Source organism: Lampris incognitus, chromosome 5 (genome assembly GCF_029633865.1).
Source record: "Lampris incognitus isolate fLamInc1 chromosome 5, fLamInc1.hap2, whole genome shotgun sequence".
Classification (NCBI taxonomy): domain Eukaryota; kingdom Metazoa; phylum Chordata; class Actinopteri; order Lampriformes; family Lampridae; genus Lampris; species Lampris incognitus.
This window is the reverse complement of record NC_079215.1, coordinates 25,162,056-25,180,000: the sequence shown is the minus strand read 5'-3', so window position 1 is coordinate 25,180,000 and position 17,945 is coordinate 25,162,056. Positions and strand designations below refer to the sequence as shown.

At 42.8% G+C, this 17,945-nt stretch overlaps 2 protein-coding genes across 2 annotated transcripts; one reads left to right on the top strand and one right to left on the bottom strand.

Moving 5' to 3' along the window:
- Positions 1–333: 333 nt before the first annotated feature.
- On the top strand, positions 334–2,321 carry LOC130112855 (guanine nucleotide-binding protein G(I)/G(S)/G(O) subunit gamma-13-like). Its single transcript, XM_056280368.1, has 3 exons — positions 334–791; positions 1,684–1,851; positions 1,941–2,321. The coding sequence occupies exons 2-3, from the start codon at positions 1,754–1,756 to the stop codon at positions 2,044–2,046; spliced, it is 204 nt and encodes a 67-aa protein (XP_056136343.1). The 5' UTR covers positions 334–791; positions 1,684–1,753; the 3' UTR covers positions 2,047–2,321.
- On the bottom strand, positions 2,050–17,318 carry chtf18 (CTF18, chromosome transmission fidelity factor 18 homolog (S. cerevisiae)). The gene is made up of 22 exons (XM_056280440.1): positions 17,228–17,318; positions 16,843–16,965; positions 16,621–16,744; positions 15,787–15,973; positions 15,605–15,697; positions 13,261–13,313; positions 13,007–13,148; positions 12,673–12,870; positions 12,255–12,352; positions 11,748–11,871; positions 11,498–11,634; positions 11,282–11,375; positions 10,682–10,780; positions 10,429–10,559; positions 9,799–9,913; positions 9,061–9,285; positions 8,797–8,946; positions 6,471–6,601; positions 4,448–4,592; positions 4,087–4,182; positions 3,207–3,276; positions 2,050–2,620 (listed from the first exon to the last, which is right to left on the bottom strand). Exons 1-22 carry the CDS (start codon positions 17,316–17,318, stop codon positions 2,499–2,501), a joined length of 2,748 nt encoding a protein of 915 aa, XP_056136415.1. The 3' UTR covers positions 2,050–2,498.
- Between the last annotated feature and the right edge of the window lie 627 nt (positions 17,319–17,945).

Sequence of the window (17,945 nt, the reverse complement as noted above, 5' to 3'; positions counted from 1 at the left end):
TATTAAAAAACATGGACAAATTAATCTATATGTGGTGTTTCGGTGTGCGAAAGGGTCGGGTGTGGCCTATTTCTATGACAGTAGTTAAAATGTTTTTTGTTTTCGGGGAGGAAATGAGGGTGAGGGGGGAGGGAGTACAAGAGCGGTTTTTAGTATATAGTTTTACATGAGCTCCCACGGTCATTTTCATAAATTGGCGCCTGTGGTCCAGAGAGAAATCAAGATAAACGACATTTCTCCCGGTTGCCCCCCCCCCAAAACACACACACACACACACACACACACACACACACACACACACACACACACACACACACACCCTTGAGTCCTTAGGGGTAATATATCCTCATCTGCTTACTGTGGCCCCCGCCACGGTTTAGCGTGTTTTAGGGGGGACTCGGAGGATTTCCATACAGGTGCTCCCGGTCGGATGGAGCGCCGCTCGTTTGACTAACAAAGCATCGGGCCGCCGCCCTGCGCAGCGCAGCCTCCTCGTGCCGGGCCGCTACCAACCAGGGAGGAGCGCAAGGGAGTGTCCCCGACCTGCGCACAGACCGCGCACACGGACCCTTGTTCTGGTTTGCGCCGACGGTTCAAAACTACGGGATTTTGCGCGGACGACGGATCGAGCTCAGAGTCCTTCATGTTGAGGTCTGCGCGTTGAACTGCAGCCGCCCCCCCCCCTCACCGCCACCGCCCCCCCCCATTCACAACCTCCATCCATCGGGTTTGTCCGGGAAGTCCAGCAACAAAGAACGAACACACCACCGCGTTCCTCGCTAGGCCCCACGGTAAGACCGCTAACATCACCCCGATCTTATTTTATGGCGCTGGTGTTTTGTTTTTGAAATCATTTCCGCCTCGTTATTTAACCCCGTTAACGGTATTTCGGACCAATGCCGTCAGCCGATTTGTCTAAACGGCGAAATGCCATAGCGACAGAATACGAGCAGCAAACGAAACAAGACGGGCCGAATGTCACTGTCCGCTTTTTTTAAAAATGTTTTTGTTTGCTCGTACAGGCAAAGTGGACCGTGCGGTGGATCGCTGATGGTTATGAAATGGGGGGTCATGTGCTTTTATGCATTTTTTTGTCGGACACCGGTGCAAGTAGCACTGTATTACGAAGGCCTATGCTTCAGTAGGAAACAGCTGGGTGCAAACAAGCAGCGGAGGCTGGACCCGGCTGACAGATGCTGACAGATGCGGTTACCTGACATCGGGGCTGCGCACACGACCTACTTAGATCCATTAAGTAGACGAGTGTGTGTGCGCGTCGTGTGTGCGTGCTAAAGACGGGATGAGAGACTTTCCATTTGTCTTATTAAATTGTCCTGTTAGCCTGAACTTTCTTCTCAGTGCATTTCCTTCGGCAGGGCTGCTGGTGCTCTCAGAGTGGACGACATCTTAATGAACAAGGAGTAAAATATAATTTGGGCTTGTAAACTTTGAACGGCTTTTAAACGGAAGTGATTTTAAACGGATACGAGATCGCGAAAAACCTTGCAGATTAGTAATTATAGACATTCATGCAACTGAGGTTCAAAGCGGCTGTTACATAAAATAATGTAACGTGCATGGATAAGTAGACACATTGGTCCTTGACTATAAAAGCCAAATGGGATTTTGCCTTTAAAAAAACCAACTTTAAATAAAATATTTCTCTGTAAATTGTCTTGTTAGGCATCCAGAGGGAAAATACAGACCATCAAGTCACTGTGTGTGATTGCGTGCAATCGATAGCGGCGGCACCATGGATGAGTTAGATGTTCCACAGATGAAGAGAGAGATCGAGAGTCTCCAGTACCAGCTGGCAATCAACAGAGAGAAGTCCTCTATCACCGTCACCGAGTGTGTACAGAAATCCACAAGCTAAGTCTTTGACCCTGACCCCCTGAGCACTTGATCGTCAGTGACTGTGTTGTCTTTGTATGTTGCAGGCTGGTGAAGTGGATTGAGGGCTGTGTGTGTGAAGACCCATTCCTGAACCCCGAGCTAATGAGAGCCAATCCCTGGGTGGAGAAGGGCAAGTGTGTGATCCTTTAATGGTCACACACACACACACACACACACACACACACACACACACACACACGATGGATGCACAAAAACGAAAAAAAAATTTGCACCCACACAATCATGATGCACTCTCACACATTATAATTCAGTCTATTTATTTTAAGTCCCACGAATGCATTTAATTTGTGCTGATGAGTGACAGACTACTTGGCTGCGTGTGTGCGTTTTCAGCACTGAGAAGAGCTGTCTAAAAGTTTTTGTTAGTAATGGACCACTAAGCATTGTTATGAAACGTTTTTATTGGCTGTTTACACTGTAAATCAAAATAAAGACTGTTTTGAATTTATCAAATGAAGAATGACTTGAGGGTGAATATTAATTTACACAGGGGAAAAATATGATTTTTTTTCCCATTTAAGAATGACGTGACGTCCGTCTGTGTGTGTGTGTGTGTGTGTGTGTGTGTGGTGGGTTGGGGCTTAGAGCAGTTCCCTGATGTACACATTACGCCTGACAGCGTTGGACACACCCTCGTTGAACCGGAACCACACATCGCTATTCCCCACTGCCGTTCCCATCACAAGCTCTACAGACTTTTCACCTATAAGGAAAAACAGGATGTTTTTATGACACTTGAGCCCACCAAAAATGTCAAGAAGGCTGTAAATGGTCTTCAAATTGCCATTATTTGTCAATAAAATCATAGAAGTCCCCAAAGCAGTTACTACTTACAAATACAAATTTTACAAATACACCTTTACAAATTCAAAGGCTAAATCCTTGATACATGCTAATGAAGACCTTTAAAGAAAGCCTTTAAACATTACACAAATGTGCAAATCCAAAAATGTCTAGGCACTTTCTGGGTATGAAATAAAATGCTTAAAGGTGGAAAAATTCAGAGCATCAACTAGAGACTAAAAACATTGCATTTAATGACATTTCTGGTCAATCTATTCTGATGTAATAACGCTGTGGGGTTTGATATACGAGACCTGCCTCCAATGGGCCATAGGGGCACCAAACAAAGGCTCATCAAAACACCCATATCTATCATCAGTTCAAACGTATTAATGTCTTCAGCGCCTTCAATGACATTTGACTTTTCTGCATGACCGCCTTTCTCAAGGGATTTGTATGAACAAGATCACATCGCACTCAACGCTCCAGCAGGGAGACTGCGTTACCTGTATCTGAAATGGAATGGGTTCTCTGGGGTTTGGGAGCAATGGTTCGACCGAAGAAATCCACTTCTGGCTGTAATACACATGCGCACACACACGCACACACACGCACACACACACACACACACACACACACACACACACACACACACACACACACACACACACACACACACAATTTGTCATTAGCCTAATTTTCAAGTTTCACCGTTAGGGAATTTAACCTTGCTTCTCATTATCCTCATTTTTAACTTTCTTGAGTCTGTCTTTGTTAATCTTTTACTGGACCAGGCACCGGTTCACACCATTTCTGACAAGCATCCTCACTATGAGACCTTGCTTTTATAGTATTAATCCACCCGATGCTTTATTTGAACTGACACTCTCTGGCGCCATCTACTGGCACTACCTACAAACATCTGTAACCAAACAGTTAAAGATTAAGTAAGCACTTGTTTTTTGTCTGTCGCCATCTATTCAAATGTTGTAAAATATGCAACAAAGGGGTGTAGATGAAGAGGACAGCGAGGGTGGTGGTGGTGGGGGGGGTCTGAAGTTGGCCGTGTTGTAGTAGAACACTGCAGCTTCTCACAAGTCCATCCAGAGAGTTTAGTTGGCTGACACTGGCATATCGCCTTTCTACTTGACTCATATTTTATTGGTCTAACGAGCCAGACACCATATGTCGCAAGGATAACAGGCAATTACAAGGAAAATCAGTTCAACCATCTTTGGCCCATACAAATATAGTTCATGCTTTAAAAAAGTTTTACAATCTCTTTAAAAGGTCATAGATGTATCTGAGTTTGACAGACACAACTGCAGAAGGCTGTGTGTGTCTGACCAATTACAAGGGATAATTCTCTGAGAGAGACTGACTCACCCTGATCTCCACCGTTGTCTGTCTGACAATGTTGTCCAGCCTTTGTTTATGGTTCATGGCCGATTTTGGGCCAGCACTCTGCTTTGTCTCCTCCTTCTGCATTAAACACACAATTATTGATATTATTATTATCATTATTATTGTTATTATCATCCACGTAATCTGTTATGTTCCATGTCAGTTCTTGTAAGTCACCCAATTTGTTATTTGCCCCTTTAGTAGACTTTTGCCTTTACTATCTATGCATGTCTGCAGAGTAACATGCATCATTATTCTGTATCCTTAGCTGCTTATTTTCAGCTACTGTGTATAGTTTATGCACATAAATAAAAGTATCGTGTGTGTGAGTGTTTGTGTATACCACTGTTGGGTTGCGTCGCAGAATCATTTGCTCAGCTCTCCTCATCTTCTCCTGCTCCATCTCTCTGCTGATGGTTTGTTTGGCTTGATAGGTCAGCTGGCGCCGAGGGGGCAGGCCTGGGAACTTCACTAGGTCCTCTACACGCCTACACACAACACAACACAACACAACACAACCATACACACACACACACACACACAGCCCCAAAAATGTTATTGAGTAAATATAGAAGCGCTCTACAAAAACAAATGAAAAAAAAAAAACATTACCCCAGGGAGTTCCAGTTTAAAAACACCAAGCGGACACGGAGGTGTACGCTGTTAGATGATAAATATGATTACTGTTACCATGGATTTGATTTTCCTGAGCAAAACCCAGACTCTGTCACTCTCTAATATCATAATCCTCTTACAGCCTATCCCCTTCTTTCCAACACATACGGATCCATATACACAAAGGCACACTAAGAGTATATTTTATATATATATATATAAATACGCCATAGTCTCATACTCACAAGTCATAAAGAGATGATTTTTGAATTATCATCCTGAGCTGCCAGTGGTGTTGATCTCAAAACTTGGGCTAACCAACACCAAACTACAGGCTACTTACTAACTAAATGGTCCGTCCTAAGTTGCAAATAGCGCAAAACGGTGCACACCCATCAGTGGGCAGAGTTGAGCCATGTCCATTAGCTCTTGGAGTAAAAAAATATGTGATTACGTTTACTCTTAAAAAAACATCTCTGAACTTGGTTTTGTAATGTGTAAGATGAGCACACTTACATTTTCACAACACCAATTCAAGAATTTCCGAATGATCCTACAATACTACCTTTCTGCAAAAATCCCACAACTGTATTCTGACATTTTAGAGATAAGGAATGTTCCATGAAGGAGCAAGGCAAAGGGTTCTTAAAGAAAGCACGGTTTAAATTTTGAGTCAGTAAATAACCAAGACTAGTTTCTAAAAAAATATATATATATACATAATCTTGCCATTTTTCTTGCTCTCTTTCTCTGTGCCTCTTTCGGCCTCTGGTGGCAAAGCTTTGTCCGAGATTCTGCAAGATCCTGACCAAACTTAAGTGTTGTCCAAATAAGCGTGAATCCAATAAAAGAATCCTGTTGTGGCTGGGAGTATCCATGTATTGTCGTTGCCACCACTGTCTCCTGGACATGACACTTGCAACTGTTGAATTGGTTGAGCCAAACCAATTTCCAAAACAGTTTCCACCCATGTCTGTGTGTCTGCATCAGAGAGTGGTGTTGTGGTGTTCCAAAGATGGCAGGTACAGGAATGTATAGACCAATAACAGTAGTAGAAGGGCTAACACTAGAGGCAGGCACCAGTCATTTGTGTCCAGAACCTCATCACAGCGAGCCTGCAGGAAGGACCCACCCTGGCGCCGACCCTTCTCCTCAGCCAGGGCCTGCATGGCTTGGCTAGGTTAGCCATCCCACTTTACCAATATAGGATCCTCTCCTGTCCTCAATAACTAGAGACATTAAAAGAAGATTTTTTTGTATCCTTCGGTCTGTCAAGTTAAAAAGGAACGTTCCAAGTTTAAACAAAATCTTGCTCCACTCTGCCTGGTCTTCTTATGTTCTTCCCTTTCTTCCTCCTCATAAGTGGTTCACGTCTCCCAAGTTTCTTAAACTGCTCTCTCAATCCAGTCTTATCTATCAATCCATTCATCCTTCCATCATTCTATACCCATTCTATACCATGCAGGCGACTTTTGAATTTGCTACTCTGCTCCAATCAGGCATCAATACACTGTTGCGACCCCCCCCCCCCGAAACACACGCACGCACACACACACACACACACACACACACACACACACACACACACACAAAGTGTTAAGGGGATTATTCACTAAAATAAGCCTGCATAGAATCCCACCATGTGGACATGAGCATTGACCTTCAACACCACAGAATCGCACATCTGTTCTCAATCTGTAGATATAGCTCTGCGTGTGTGTGTGTGTGTGTGTGCGCGTGCGTGTACTCACGGCTCGAGGACATATATGTATTGTCCTTCTGGTGTGCGGTCCTGTCTGTATGAAAGATTGTAGGCCAGCATCGTGTCAATCAGCTCAGACATCTGCTGCTTCTCCCTGCTGCTGAAAAGCTGGGGATTCACCTGAAGGGAATTTAGAGAACATAGCATACATCACACTAGCAGTCACACTGGTTTTAAAAATATTACAAATTGCAATACATTTTTCTTGACAGATTTTTAAGCCCCTTTTCTTCTCCATGTGTGACCATTTTGTTCAGACAGGTGTGATTTGTAGCTTCGATATTGCAAACAGTTTTCTCCAAAGGACAACTTGATTTCTTCTGCATAGAACTATAAAACATTTTGGAGGCTGCCTGGGACATCTGTATAGAAGAATTGCAGCCTCTTCCAAGTCAGGCATTTCAGTACTAAATATAAGTCAGTGAGGTCTCCTCATTTTCATTTATTATGCAGCCCTCCACACTTACCACTGACATACACTATGTATTCATTTTTTGTCCCTTCCCCCCAGAAAGACCTATTTTCGACCTATGAGAATGAAGCACATCCTATCTGGTAATCCTGGGCTCCCATGCTACAGAGTCATTTTGATTAAATGGCTCAAGACAGGGCTTGTTTTAGCAGGTTATCAAAGAGTAGGTCTTTGTCAGGATTAAAAACAATAGACGGGTCTTTCCAGGTCTTTCATAGCCTGCCTACAGCATATACTGATTAGGATAATCACATGAATTAAAACTTCTCACTATTTTGATCAGTAAGTACCATGTGGCCTACACACATTTAATGTGATTCCAGTAGTTGGTATCTTTTTCATCTAATGTTATGTCACAGAGAAAATGTGCTGTAGCTACACGGAAATCTGACAAGTATATTTTGCCAACTTAAAGTCTAAAACAGCCATTTGGTTTGTGTTTATCAGTTACAAACCAAATTTATCTTGCTCCCCAAGCTGTTTTAATCCAGACACTGCTTTAAAAGTGACTAGAGAAAAATAAAAAAGGTTAAAAAAAAAATCTGAGTTTATATAAAAAAATAAAAAAATAAATAAAAAAAAAAACAGAAAAAAGTGGCATCGACTTAAGACTCCAAAAATATTCATCTCAAGTCATTTATAGTAGTGATGGGTCAAAAATCTTTTTTTTAACCTTAGTTTTTTGTAATACAAATAAAAAAAGTTTGAAAAAATTATACACTGCAAATCTTTATGCTACTGCACTAATTTGCCGTATTTCAAGAATGCATTTGATGTTTAAAGAAAATTCTTGAAATAGGTGAAACTGTATAGGAAATTTGTTACTACCAAATCCCATCAGGATAGCCTGGGGGCCAGACATTTTCACAAATGCTAATATGCCAGAATATGCTAATATGTCACAACAAATGTAAAACATGAGCTCGCAGATTCGTCTGGTTCCCAGGCTAACGTCAGGAGATTTTTTAATTTGTCTTCAGGAAAATATGATAGATACACAAACACACACACCAAGATATATTGGAAAAAAAACTGTAATGAACCATGGTCAGGGTACAACAATATGCAACATTAACTGACATGAAATCTCAGATGGAAACCAAGAAAGCCCAATTTTTTACATTTGCCAGAAACGGATTTAGAGCTCTGCTCGAGTAGCCTATCCAGTTTTCTGGGTGACCAAGAAGGATTTATCACGGTCAACTGTATCAAATGCAGCACTCATATCTAGAAGCACCAGAACAGAGTCCCCCCCCCCAAAAATTAATTTTGCCATCATTAATAACCTTAACTAGAGTATTTCTGTGCTGTGCATTACACAGAAACTAGATTGGAATTTCTAAAAAGTACTATTTGTTTTTAAAGGTAGGCTAATTTATAGTAAGTATTTTGGTTGGAGACATTAGCTTGGAAACTGGTCAGGAGGTGCCAAGAATATCTGAGTCTAGTGTCCTATTTTTTAATTGGGGGCACACAAAAGCAGTTTCAAGTGCAGAATGAAAATGTCCAGTCTGCTGGGATCGGCTGACAATATTTAAAAATAGACAGCCAAAAATGTTCTGAAAAAGCTGGCAGAGACTGGGGTCAAGTCAAAATCACAGGTTGAGGGCTTCAGCCTGCACACTACATTGCTCAGTAAGTCCCCATCACTGGCAGTGTTGCTGCAAAAAGTGCCCCCTGGTGTTGAAATGGGATTAACAACATTGTCAGGGATTAGAGGAAACAGCCGCCTTTATATTTGATATCTTATCTCAATCAAATCATGACAAAAGCTTTACATTTCAGTTTCACATTCCATAGGAAACTTTATATTTAATAGGAAGATAAAAAAAATTCTACATACAGGTCGCAGTTTTGGGCAGAGGATGTCAAGCAGCAATGTGAGAATATCGATGGTTAGGCTGAGCTCACTGATCCTACTCCTGATGCATGCTGGGATGTCACCCAGCATGGTGGACAGAGCATTCTTGCTGTTGTGTAAGCGTGATAAAGCCTAGGGAGGACAGGATCCAAGAATACATTGATGAGTTGTCATTTCCACATTGATTTTCTCAACAGTTAAAACTCTTCACATTGTGTATGTATGTGTGTGTGTGTATGTGCGCACCTCATGCTGGCTCTGGGGATAGTTGATGCGAGGAACCTGTGTGTGAGCAAAGAGGAAGTGGAATGTGACAGACAGGAAGGGGAGGTATCTCAGAAGGGAAAAGTGCTGCCCTTTCAACATGACTTGATTCAACCGGTCTGAAAAGGACAGCCAATCCAGGGCCTCACACACATTGTGCAGACTGGGGTCCCTCAACCGCATGGACAAATAATTATCATACAGACCCTGGGGTAAGAAGGAGAGGACAATGGAGAAACAGTTATGATAGTATAAAATAAGTTAATATAAACCACCATGAACATAGTGATAAATAGAATATTATGAAAAGCAGAGTAGCTTTTTTTTTTATTAAAGAAAACGAGAAAAAAAAATCCAGTACAATGTAGTCTACAGCTCACTAAAATGTTAAATTTTTAAAACACTCGCAGACACTTCTTGTACTGCTTTTATGACCTGCGTTACAATGTCTTCAGTAGTGAATATTTTATTCTAATATAGCTATGTGCATTACAATAGCAGATAAGATTATCCAAACCAGATTATCTTGCAATCTAGGGGTGGTCCAAGTTGAAACCTTTGATGGGTGTTATCAGAAGTTACTCTAACAGAACCATACAATAAACAAAATGGAAATGCTTGGATATATTTAAAATATCTGTTTAAGTGAGACAGGAGGTCCCTGGCTTAAAGTGATGTCACGATAAGGCTCAAGACAGGAGATGGAGGTGTGTGTGTTACCTGTGCAACCTTCTCATACTCTCCGCTGGACATGGCCAATTGTAGAACGCCATGAAACCTCTGAGCGCTACCTCCTTCCCCCAGTCCCTCCTCAAACCCGTCTCCCACACGCTTCCTGTAACACCAAATTTGCCAAGTGAGGGAGACAGTTACTTAACTGGGGGGTGGGGATTGCAGCAGATGACTCAAAACTGCCAAAAATGCCTCCTGAACCTTCACTGCCCCAGTTCTTTTTGCTTAGTCTGGCCAAATAATCTTTTCCCCCAATCTCACTACCAATAAAGATCTGGTCCCGTCTTCTTTATTATTCCTCCATCTAGGTGCCACAGGTAAAGTATAGCAGAGCCTCACAAATTATTTTTTGTTAGGGAAAACCATTGCAATTGTCTTTTAATTGTTAATTGTCAATTTTAAGACAATTAACATTGTAATCAGAGCACAGGTCAGCATGCAAAATATTGCAACTTCCTCCTTTATGATTTTCCAGTCTTTTATTTTCTTAACAAATGCAGTGAACCAGGCCAATTACCTTTTGTTTTTTTATAGTCACAAAACTAATTCACTTCACATTTTAAAGTGCAATGATCATCAAAAAATTTAGGTGGTATGTGTGCTCATTTTAGGGCATACCGTTTCATACGGGGTAGTTGGAAGACCTCCTGCCATAAATGGAATAAGCCTTTGTTTTGGTCCTTCTGCCCCACAGACACACTCTGGACTGTCTTGGTATCCACTTGTCTCTTGCCTCGACCATGAAGGAACTACACACACACACACACACGCACGCACGTTAATACTTAATCAAATACGATACAGCTGTGTCATTCTCTTCATCAATACATAGAAGCTTTCTCACACTGGTAATTACACTGTTGTCACCCACCTGTAGTGTGTTGATACAGGACCTGATGTCATTGTCAGTCTTCTCACATAGAGCCATCAAAGTGCCTGTGTCTGCCTTCATCCCCTGCTGACGCGAGATCTGCCAAAAACACACAATACCCAACAACACCATAACGATGAAATAAAACTTAAAGAAAAAAAACAAGGATCATTTCATAGATGATAAGCACTAATATTTACTTTCAGTAAACAAACTATAGAGTTGCAAGCAGCTCATAGTAGTATAAAATGGTATGATCCATCTGAGGGGGGGCTTTGCAGGGACCTGAACACCGAGTTGTTCATTTTTACATTGTGCTTTAAAATTTTTGTTCTTCATAAATTCTTTGTTCTCATTTTCAAGCTTATCTACCCTCACTAAACACACATTTCTTTGTTCATCTCTCTCCCATACAGAAGATAGACTACTTTAGCTAATTGTGTGTGAATGAGTAAGAGAGAGACTGAGTTCTATTCAGGTCCATTAGCTGAGTTGCTTCTAAGACTGAGTTCTATTAAGCTCCATTAGTTGAGCTGCATCTAAAATACAATACAAGACACCCAACACCAGGATTGTTAGTGAGTGCCTGCGCATGCCAACCTCTGTAAGTCTCTGTGCCAGGCGGGAAGGTTGAGTCTGGGGAAAAGTCAGCATAAATGCTTGCTGTCTCAGCGGTCTGAGAGCTGGAACATAACTGAAAGAAAAGTCAGACAATCAAAGAAGAGCTGTTGTGAAAATTTCTAAAGCAATGTCAAAATCTCCCCTACATGTACACTTCTATTGGTTATGTACACAAAAGATAACCATCACTCTTACAGGTCATTACAGATGCAGATTATGGGCCGAAGCAGGACAGATTCCTTCTTTTTTTTCTTCTTGGCAGTTTCTGTTCCTGCCTCCCCACTCTGTCCATCTTTTCTGTTTAGAGTAGCCAACAGAATATTGATTGCAGCCTGCCAAACATCACAAAAGAAAAAGATGCATTAAGAACTTGTGAAACAACTGTACTGATGTACCAATCCTTCATATTTTATTCTGACTCAGTCAAGAAGAAGGTAAGCCATACTGCTGGTGCTCCATCAATCTCGTCAATTATGAGGCAGTTAGGCCTTTGATTGGCACCCAACACCGACTTCATCTGAGTCGCCGTGTCGAGACGCTTTTGGAACACCTCAGCACTGCGGTCGTCGCTGTGGAGACAATACCAGCAATAATAATGGTGAATGGACAGCATTTATATAGCGCTTTTCTAGTCTACCGACCACTTAAAGTGCTTTACAATGTATGCCTCACATTTCATCCATTCAAACACACATTCACACACTGATGGCGGAGGCTGCCATGCAAGGCGTCAACCTGCTCATCAGGAGCAGATAGGGGTTCAGTGTCTTGCTAAAGGACACTTCGACATGCTCTCTGGAGGAGCTGGGGATTGAACCAGGAACTTTCCGATTACTAGATGACCTATTCTATCACCTGAGCCATGCTGCCCCTCATACGATAGGATAAAATTAGGAAAATCATCATACATCAAGTTAAGGATTAAGAGCATCGGTCATTGAATTTGCCAAACCTGGCATTGATTTCCACCACATTGTATCCAGCATGCTTTGCTATGACATGGGCCAGGGTGGTCTTGCCTAACCCCGGAGGACCCGACAGCAATGCCACCTGAAAAATGAATTAACAGAAAAATAAATTAATAAATTGAAACTATATTGGTACAGATATGTCTTAGATGCACTGATTGGCAAAAGGTTGTGGAAAAGGAAAGACTAAAAAGGAAAGACACAGAACCCTCAATTGTTCTAGTTAAGATGCTCAGTGGCCAACAACAGAGGAATGCAGTGATACTCAGAGGCGTTGAGGTAGGAATACACATAACTGTAAATTAGTGGCAAAGTGATGCTGGAAAAGGCATGCATGAAGAATTGACTTTTCCTCGGCCAGTAAAGGTTTAAAGAAGGAAAATAATAGGTATGTGTATATACCTTGAATTTAGGACGATTATCCTGATCCAGTTCAGCCTCCAGGACCTCCTCAGTGATTTGACTCTTGGACTTAAAGCGATTTGCATTCTGATTGGTGGCTTGTCTGTCATGCTCGAGAGGGCGGGACTTCTTTCTCTCTCTTCCAAACACCACAGTGTCCCAGAGCTTCAACCACTTCAGCAAACAGCGGTTTGTAAACTGGGCACACAACCACACACAGTTGACCTCAGAACAGAATACTAAAGCAGCTTTCGCATAGTACTTGCATGTCAGAACGGCACATTACTTTTACAGAAATGTATACACAGATGCAACTTTACCACACGACACTCACTTCATCACTGAGGAGCTCCGTGTAATGCTTAGGAGAGAATCTGTCAACCCAGAGTTGAGAGCTCTGACCCTCCTCTTCATCGTTATCTTCTCCCGGTTCTCCATCTCTGCTATTCAGCTCACCAAACTCCTCATTTAGACTGCTGCAATGCATTGAACACATCCAGAAACGTAAAACATCATGAGGCAGCTGCTGTGTGTACATAAAATAGACAGAGGAGAGGCGAATAGGTGAGTGGTTTGGTAGGTAATTACCTAGCTAACAGGTCTGTTAGGTGCCGAGATTTCTCCAGAACTTGCTGATAACGCTGCATGATGTAAGAAAACACAGACACTGAAGACAAATCAGATTTACAATGATTCCTACTTACTCTCAAGCCAAAAGCATGTGCACATTTCAGGACTTTTCAGATCTTTTTAAACTAATAATAATGCTGGAAAATAAGAAAATACAATTGCTCATCTGTGATCTGTCTGTCTAGAGCACTTCATGAGACCAAAGGGACTCCTTTTTTTCTTTTCAAAATTTGAAGGTATAACATTTGAATAAAAACAAAATTCTAATGCAAAAAATATAACATAGCTGGTCTCACAACCATCCTATAAACCTTCCCTTTAACTCTTGCTGGTACCCTACTGTCACAAATCACTCCTGACAATCTTCTCCACCCACTCCACCCTGCCTGCACTCTCTTCTTCACCTCTCTACTGCACTCCCCGTTACTTTGGACAGTTGACCCCAAGTATTTAAACTCATATGTTTTCGTCGCCTCCACTTCTTGCATCCTGACCATTCCACTGTCCTCCCTCTCATTCACGCATAGGTATTCCGTCTTGCTCCTACTGACTTTCATTCCTCTTCTCTCCAGTGCATACCTCCACCTCTCCAGGCTCTCCTCAACTTGCACCCTACTCTCGCTACAGATCAAAATGTCATCCACGAACATCATCGTCCATGGAGACTCCTGCCTGATCTTGTCCGTCAACCTGTCCATCACCATTGCAAACAAGAAAGGGCTCAGAGCCGATCCTTGATGTAATCCCACCTCCACCTTGAACCAATCTGTCATTCCAACCGTACACCTCACCATTGTCACACTTCCATCATACATATCCTGCACCACTCCTACATACTTCTCTGCAACTCCTGACTTCCTCATACAATACCACACCTCCTCTCTCGGCACCGTTGTATGCTTTCTCTAAATCTACAAAGACAATGCAACTCTTTCTGGCCTTCTCTATACTTCTCAATCAACATTCTCAAAGCAAACATCTCACCTGTGGTGCTCTTTCGTGGCATGAAACCATACTGCTGCTCGGTAATCATCACCTCTCCTCTTAACCTAGCTTCTATTACTCTTTCCCAAATCTTCATGCTGTGGCTGATCAAATTTATACCTCTGTAATTGCTACAGTTCTGCACATCACCCTTGTTCTTGAAAATCGGTACCAGTATGCTTCTTCTCCACTCCTCAGGCATCCTCTCACTTTCCAAGATTGTGTTAAACAATCTAGTTAAAAACCCCACTGCCATCTCTCCTAAACATCTCCATGCCTCCACGGGTATGTCATCAGAACCAACTGCTTTTCCACTCTTCATAGCTGCCCTCACTTCCTCCTTGCTAATCCACTGAACTTCCTGATTCACTATCCCTACATCATCCAACCTTCTCTCTCTCTCATTTTCTTCATTCATGAGCCCCTCAAAGTACTCCTTCCACCTTCTCAGCACACTCTCCTCGCTTGTCAGCACATTTCCATCTCTATCCTTGATCACCCTAACTTGCTGCACATCCTTCGCAGCTCGGTCCCTCTGTCTAGCCAATCGGTACAAGTCCTTTTCTCCTTCCTTAGTGTCTAACCTGTCATACAACTCAACATATGCCTTTTCCTTTGCCTTTGCCACCTCTCTCTTCGCTGTACGCTGCATCTCCTTGTACTCCTGTCTACTTTCTTCATCTCTCTGACTATCCCACCTCTTCTTTGCCAACCCCTTCCTCTGTGTACTTTGCTGTACTTCCTCATTCCACCACCAAGTCTCCTTGTCTTCCTTCCTCTGTCCTGATGACACACCAAGTACCTTCCTAGCTGTCTCCCTCACTATTTCTGCAGTGGTTGCCCAGCCATCTGGCAACTCTTTACTACCACCCAGTGCCTGTCTTAACTCCTGCCTGAACTCCATACAACAGTCTTCCTTCTTCAACTTCCACCATTTGATCTTCGGCTGTGTCTTCACTCGCTTCCTCTTCTTGGTCTCCAAAGTCATCCTACAGACCACCATCCGATGCTGCCTAGCTACGTTCTCCCCTGTCACCACATTGCAGTCTACAATCCCTTTTAGATCACGCCTTCTACATTCAACCTTCTTTGATATGGTCATTGAAAAACTGGTCAGACTGGACTGAAAAACACCAGAATATTTTACTGATTATTTGGACACAACAGGTCCAAAAAAATGTGTTGAAACAACCAGTTGGCTTATAAAAGTCATATGTTAGAGTTTTGGTTGAGTGATTAACCTTTTGGTAAACCTATATTCTGTCAAATGCAAGTGATGTGTTTTGTGAAACAGCCATCTAAAAGGCAGGTCACTCACCCTCTCTGCCACTTGTTCTCTCAGCACCTCAAATGGTGTCGCCAGCAGCCCCAGTGCACCTTGCTCGTTACGCACTGTTCTGGGATCTACTATCTGGAGAGAAACATAGGTAAATTTAGAGATAGATGTAATTAAGACTACTGAAAGATAACATGCAAGCAGCAAATGAATGTTTCCTTTACCTTTTCCCTTGTGTCTTCTTTTTGCCGAAGGTAAACCCGGTTTCCGGATGAGTCTGTCACCGAGATGAATTCTCCCTCCAGAGGGGGGCGCCTGAGCACACACTGTGACGTTACTGCTCTGACAGGTCGCACGGGGGACTCTAAAAGTGTGCCAAACCCACTTAAGTCCAACAATGCTGGAGTAGACCTGAAAACCACAAATTTAACATATTCATAACTCTTGTTTTGTGGTGGATTCCTTTACATGGTGCAAAAGAAGAACAATGCTGTGCATGTCCCTATCAACAGACAGACTGCCACACCACTGGATGTACTCTGTGGAGACTGCTGGAGCATCTGCCTTCCACTGACAATTCCACCATCATGGATGGATTACCTAATGGGCCTACAAGGCACCGGCCTCGGGGAGGGAGGGGGGGCTAAACTTAAGCCTCTGCGTTAAGTCACTGTTATTGACGTTTCATTACAAAGTAGAGGCACTCAGTAATTTGTGTCAATAACAGCTTGCTTTCAGTTTTTTAAGGCTATCCCACTATTACAGGTGGCTTTAACTAATCTCATATTTGTGATTGAGCGAGCTGTATTTTGTTACCGTGTTGTTGGCTTTGAGTATACCTGCCTTTTAAGTCTTGTTGAAACACTGGTAAATTCAAAATTACTGTGCTGTTTGCTATGACTGAATGTACCTGTGGCTGGGAGGGGGGCTTTTACGAACCTGTGGCCAAATCCATGTATCATAATCTGTCTATGCCCAGTACCAGAAATTTTATAGTACTATCCAACAGAGAAAACGTGCAATAAAAGTACGTTTCCTCCCCTTGAAATCCTTCCAACCTGATCGTGTTGGAGGGCTCATACTGCTCAGGGGAAGATGGGGGTGTGATGTCAACAGTCTGCCGAGATTCAAAAAGCCTCTTGACCACACCTGCGTCATGCTTCTGCCGCTTTGCATTGGGAGCTGCAAAAACCAGGAAAGAGTTAACAGCCATTCTTACATCAACAAATATACTGTTTTCTGTACAAAAAAAAAACATATTATTACTCCGCCGAACTCACCAATGAGCCCGTCATTCAGCAGATGCTCGATGTCATCAATTTGCTGTTTCGGAGGCTGAGAACTCTCGGCAAGTTGACTCTGCTTCTGAAGCCCTGACCGCTTGAATGGTGGGCAGTGGTCCACTGCAGACAGTCAGACATATATATACACCATGTGTTTAAGCATTATGTAGACACCAAGTGAATGAAAACATATCGATGAGCACACCATTTGAAAAACACCAAGCACTGAGAAAAGTGACAACTGGGCAGCGGCGTTAACTTCTAAAAAGATTTGAATTAGGGTCAACTAAGGGGAAAGAGTGTAACGCAAGTCGCTGGAAAGTCGTCGGGTAAAGTAATGACGACTAAAGTTAGATATGACGGCGAAACTGAATTTGCTCACTCTCGTCCATCTCGGCCAACACTTCCAGCTCATCGGCGAACTGTTGCTCGTAGTCGTCCTCTATCCCATACATCTCATCATACTCGTCCATGGCCGCGAAAACGGGATTGTTGATTTGCACTGGTGTTATAAGATATGTCGTTAAAATCACCCTTTTTTCTTCACTACTGTGAGCTGTTTTGAGACACACCAATTCGCGGCAATTTTTTTGTTGTGAATTAGTGCTTCCGGGTGACGCAAACCACGCGCCTCTTGATTGGTTACTGCTCTGAACGCGCCTGTTTCTTTTTTCTGACTCGCTAGTGCCCTCTCTCTCTCTCTCTCTCTCTCTCTCTCTCTCTCTCTCTCTCTCTCTCTCTCTCTCTCTCTCTCTCTCTCTCTCTCTCTCTCTCCTCTCTCTCTCTCTCTCTCTCTCTCTCTCTCTCTCTCTCTCTCTCTCTCTCTCTCTCTCTCTCTCTCTCTCTCTCTCTCTCTCTCTCTCTCTCTCTCTCTCTCTCTCGCTCTCTCTCACACACACACACACACACACACACACACAGGAATTAGGCCGGGAGCCAGGACCAGCCCTCAGGATGTTTTCTGCTACCTTTTTTTCCACTATTATTTCTTGTTAGCCTATACCTTGGGCCATCAGTTGATAACGAGCACCCCCAACTCGGCCCCGTTTGGCCACAGGGGGCCAAAAACCCAATTTCTGAGCCATGTTCCTGGCGAAATT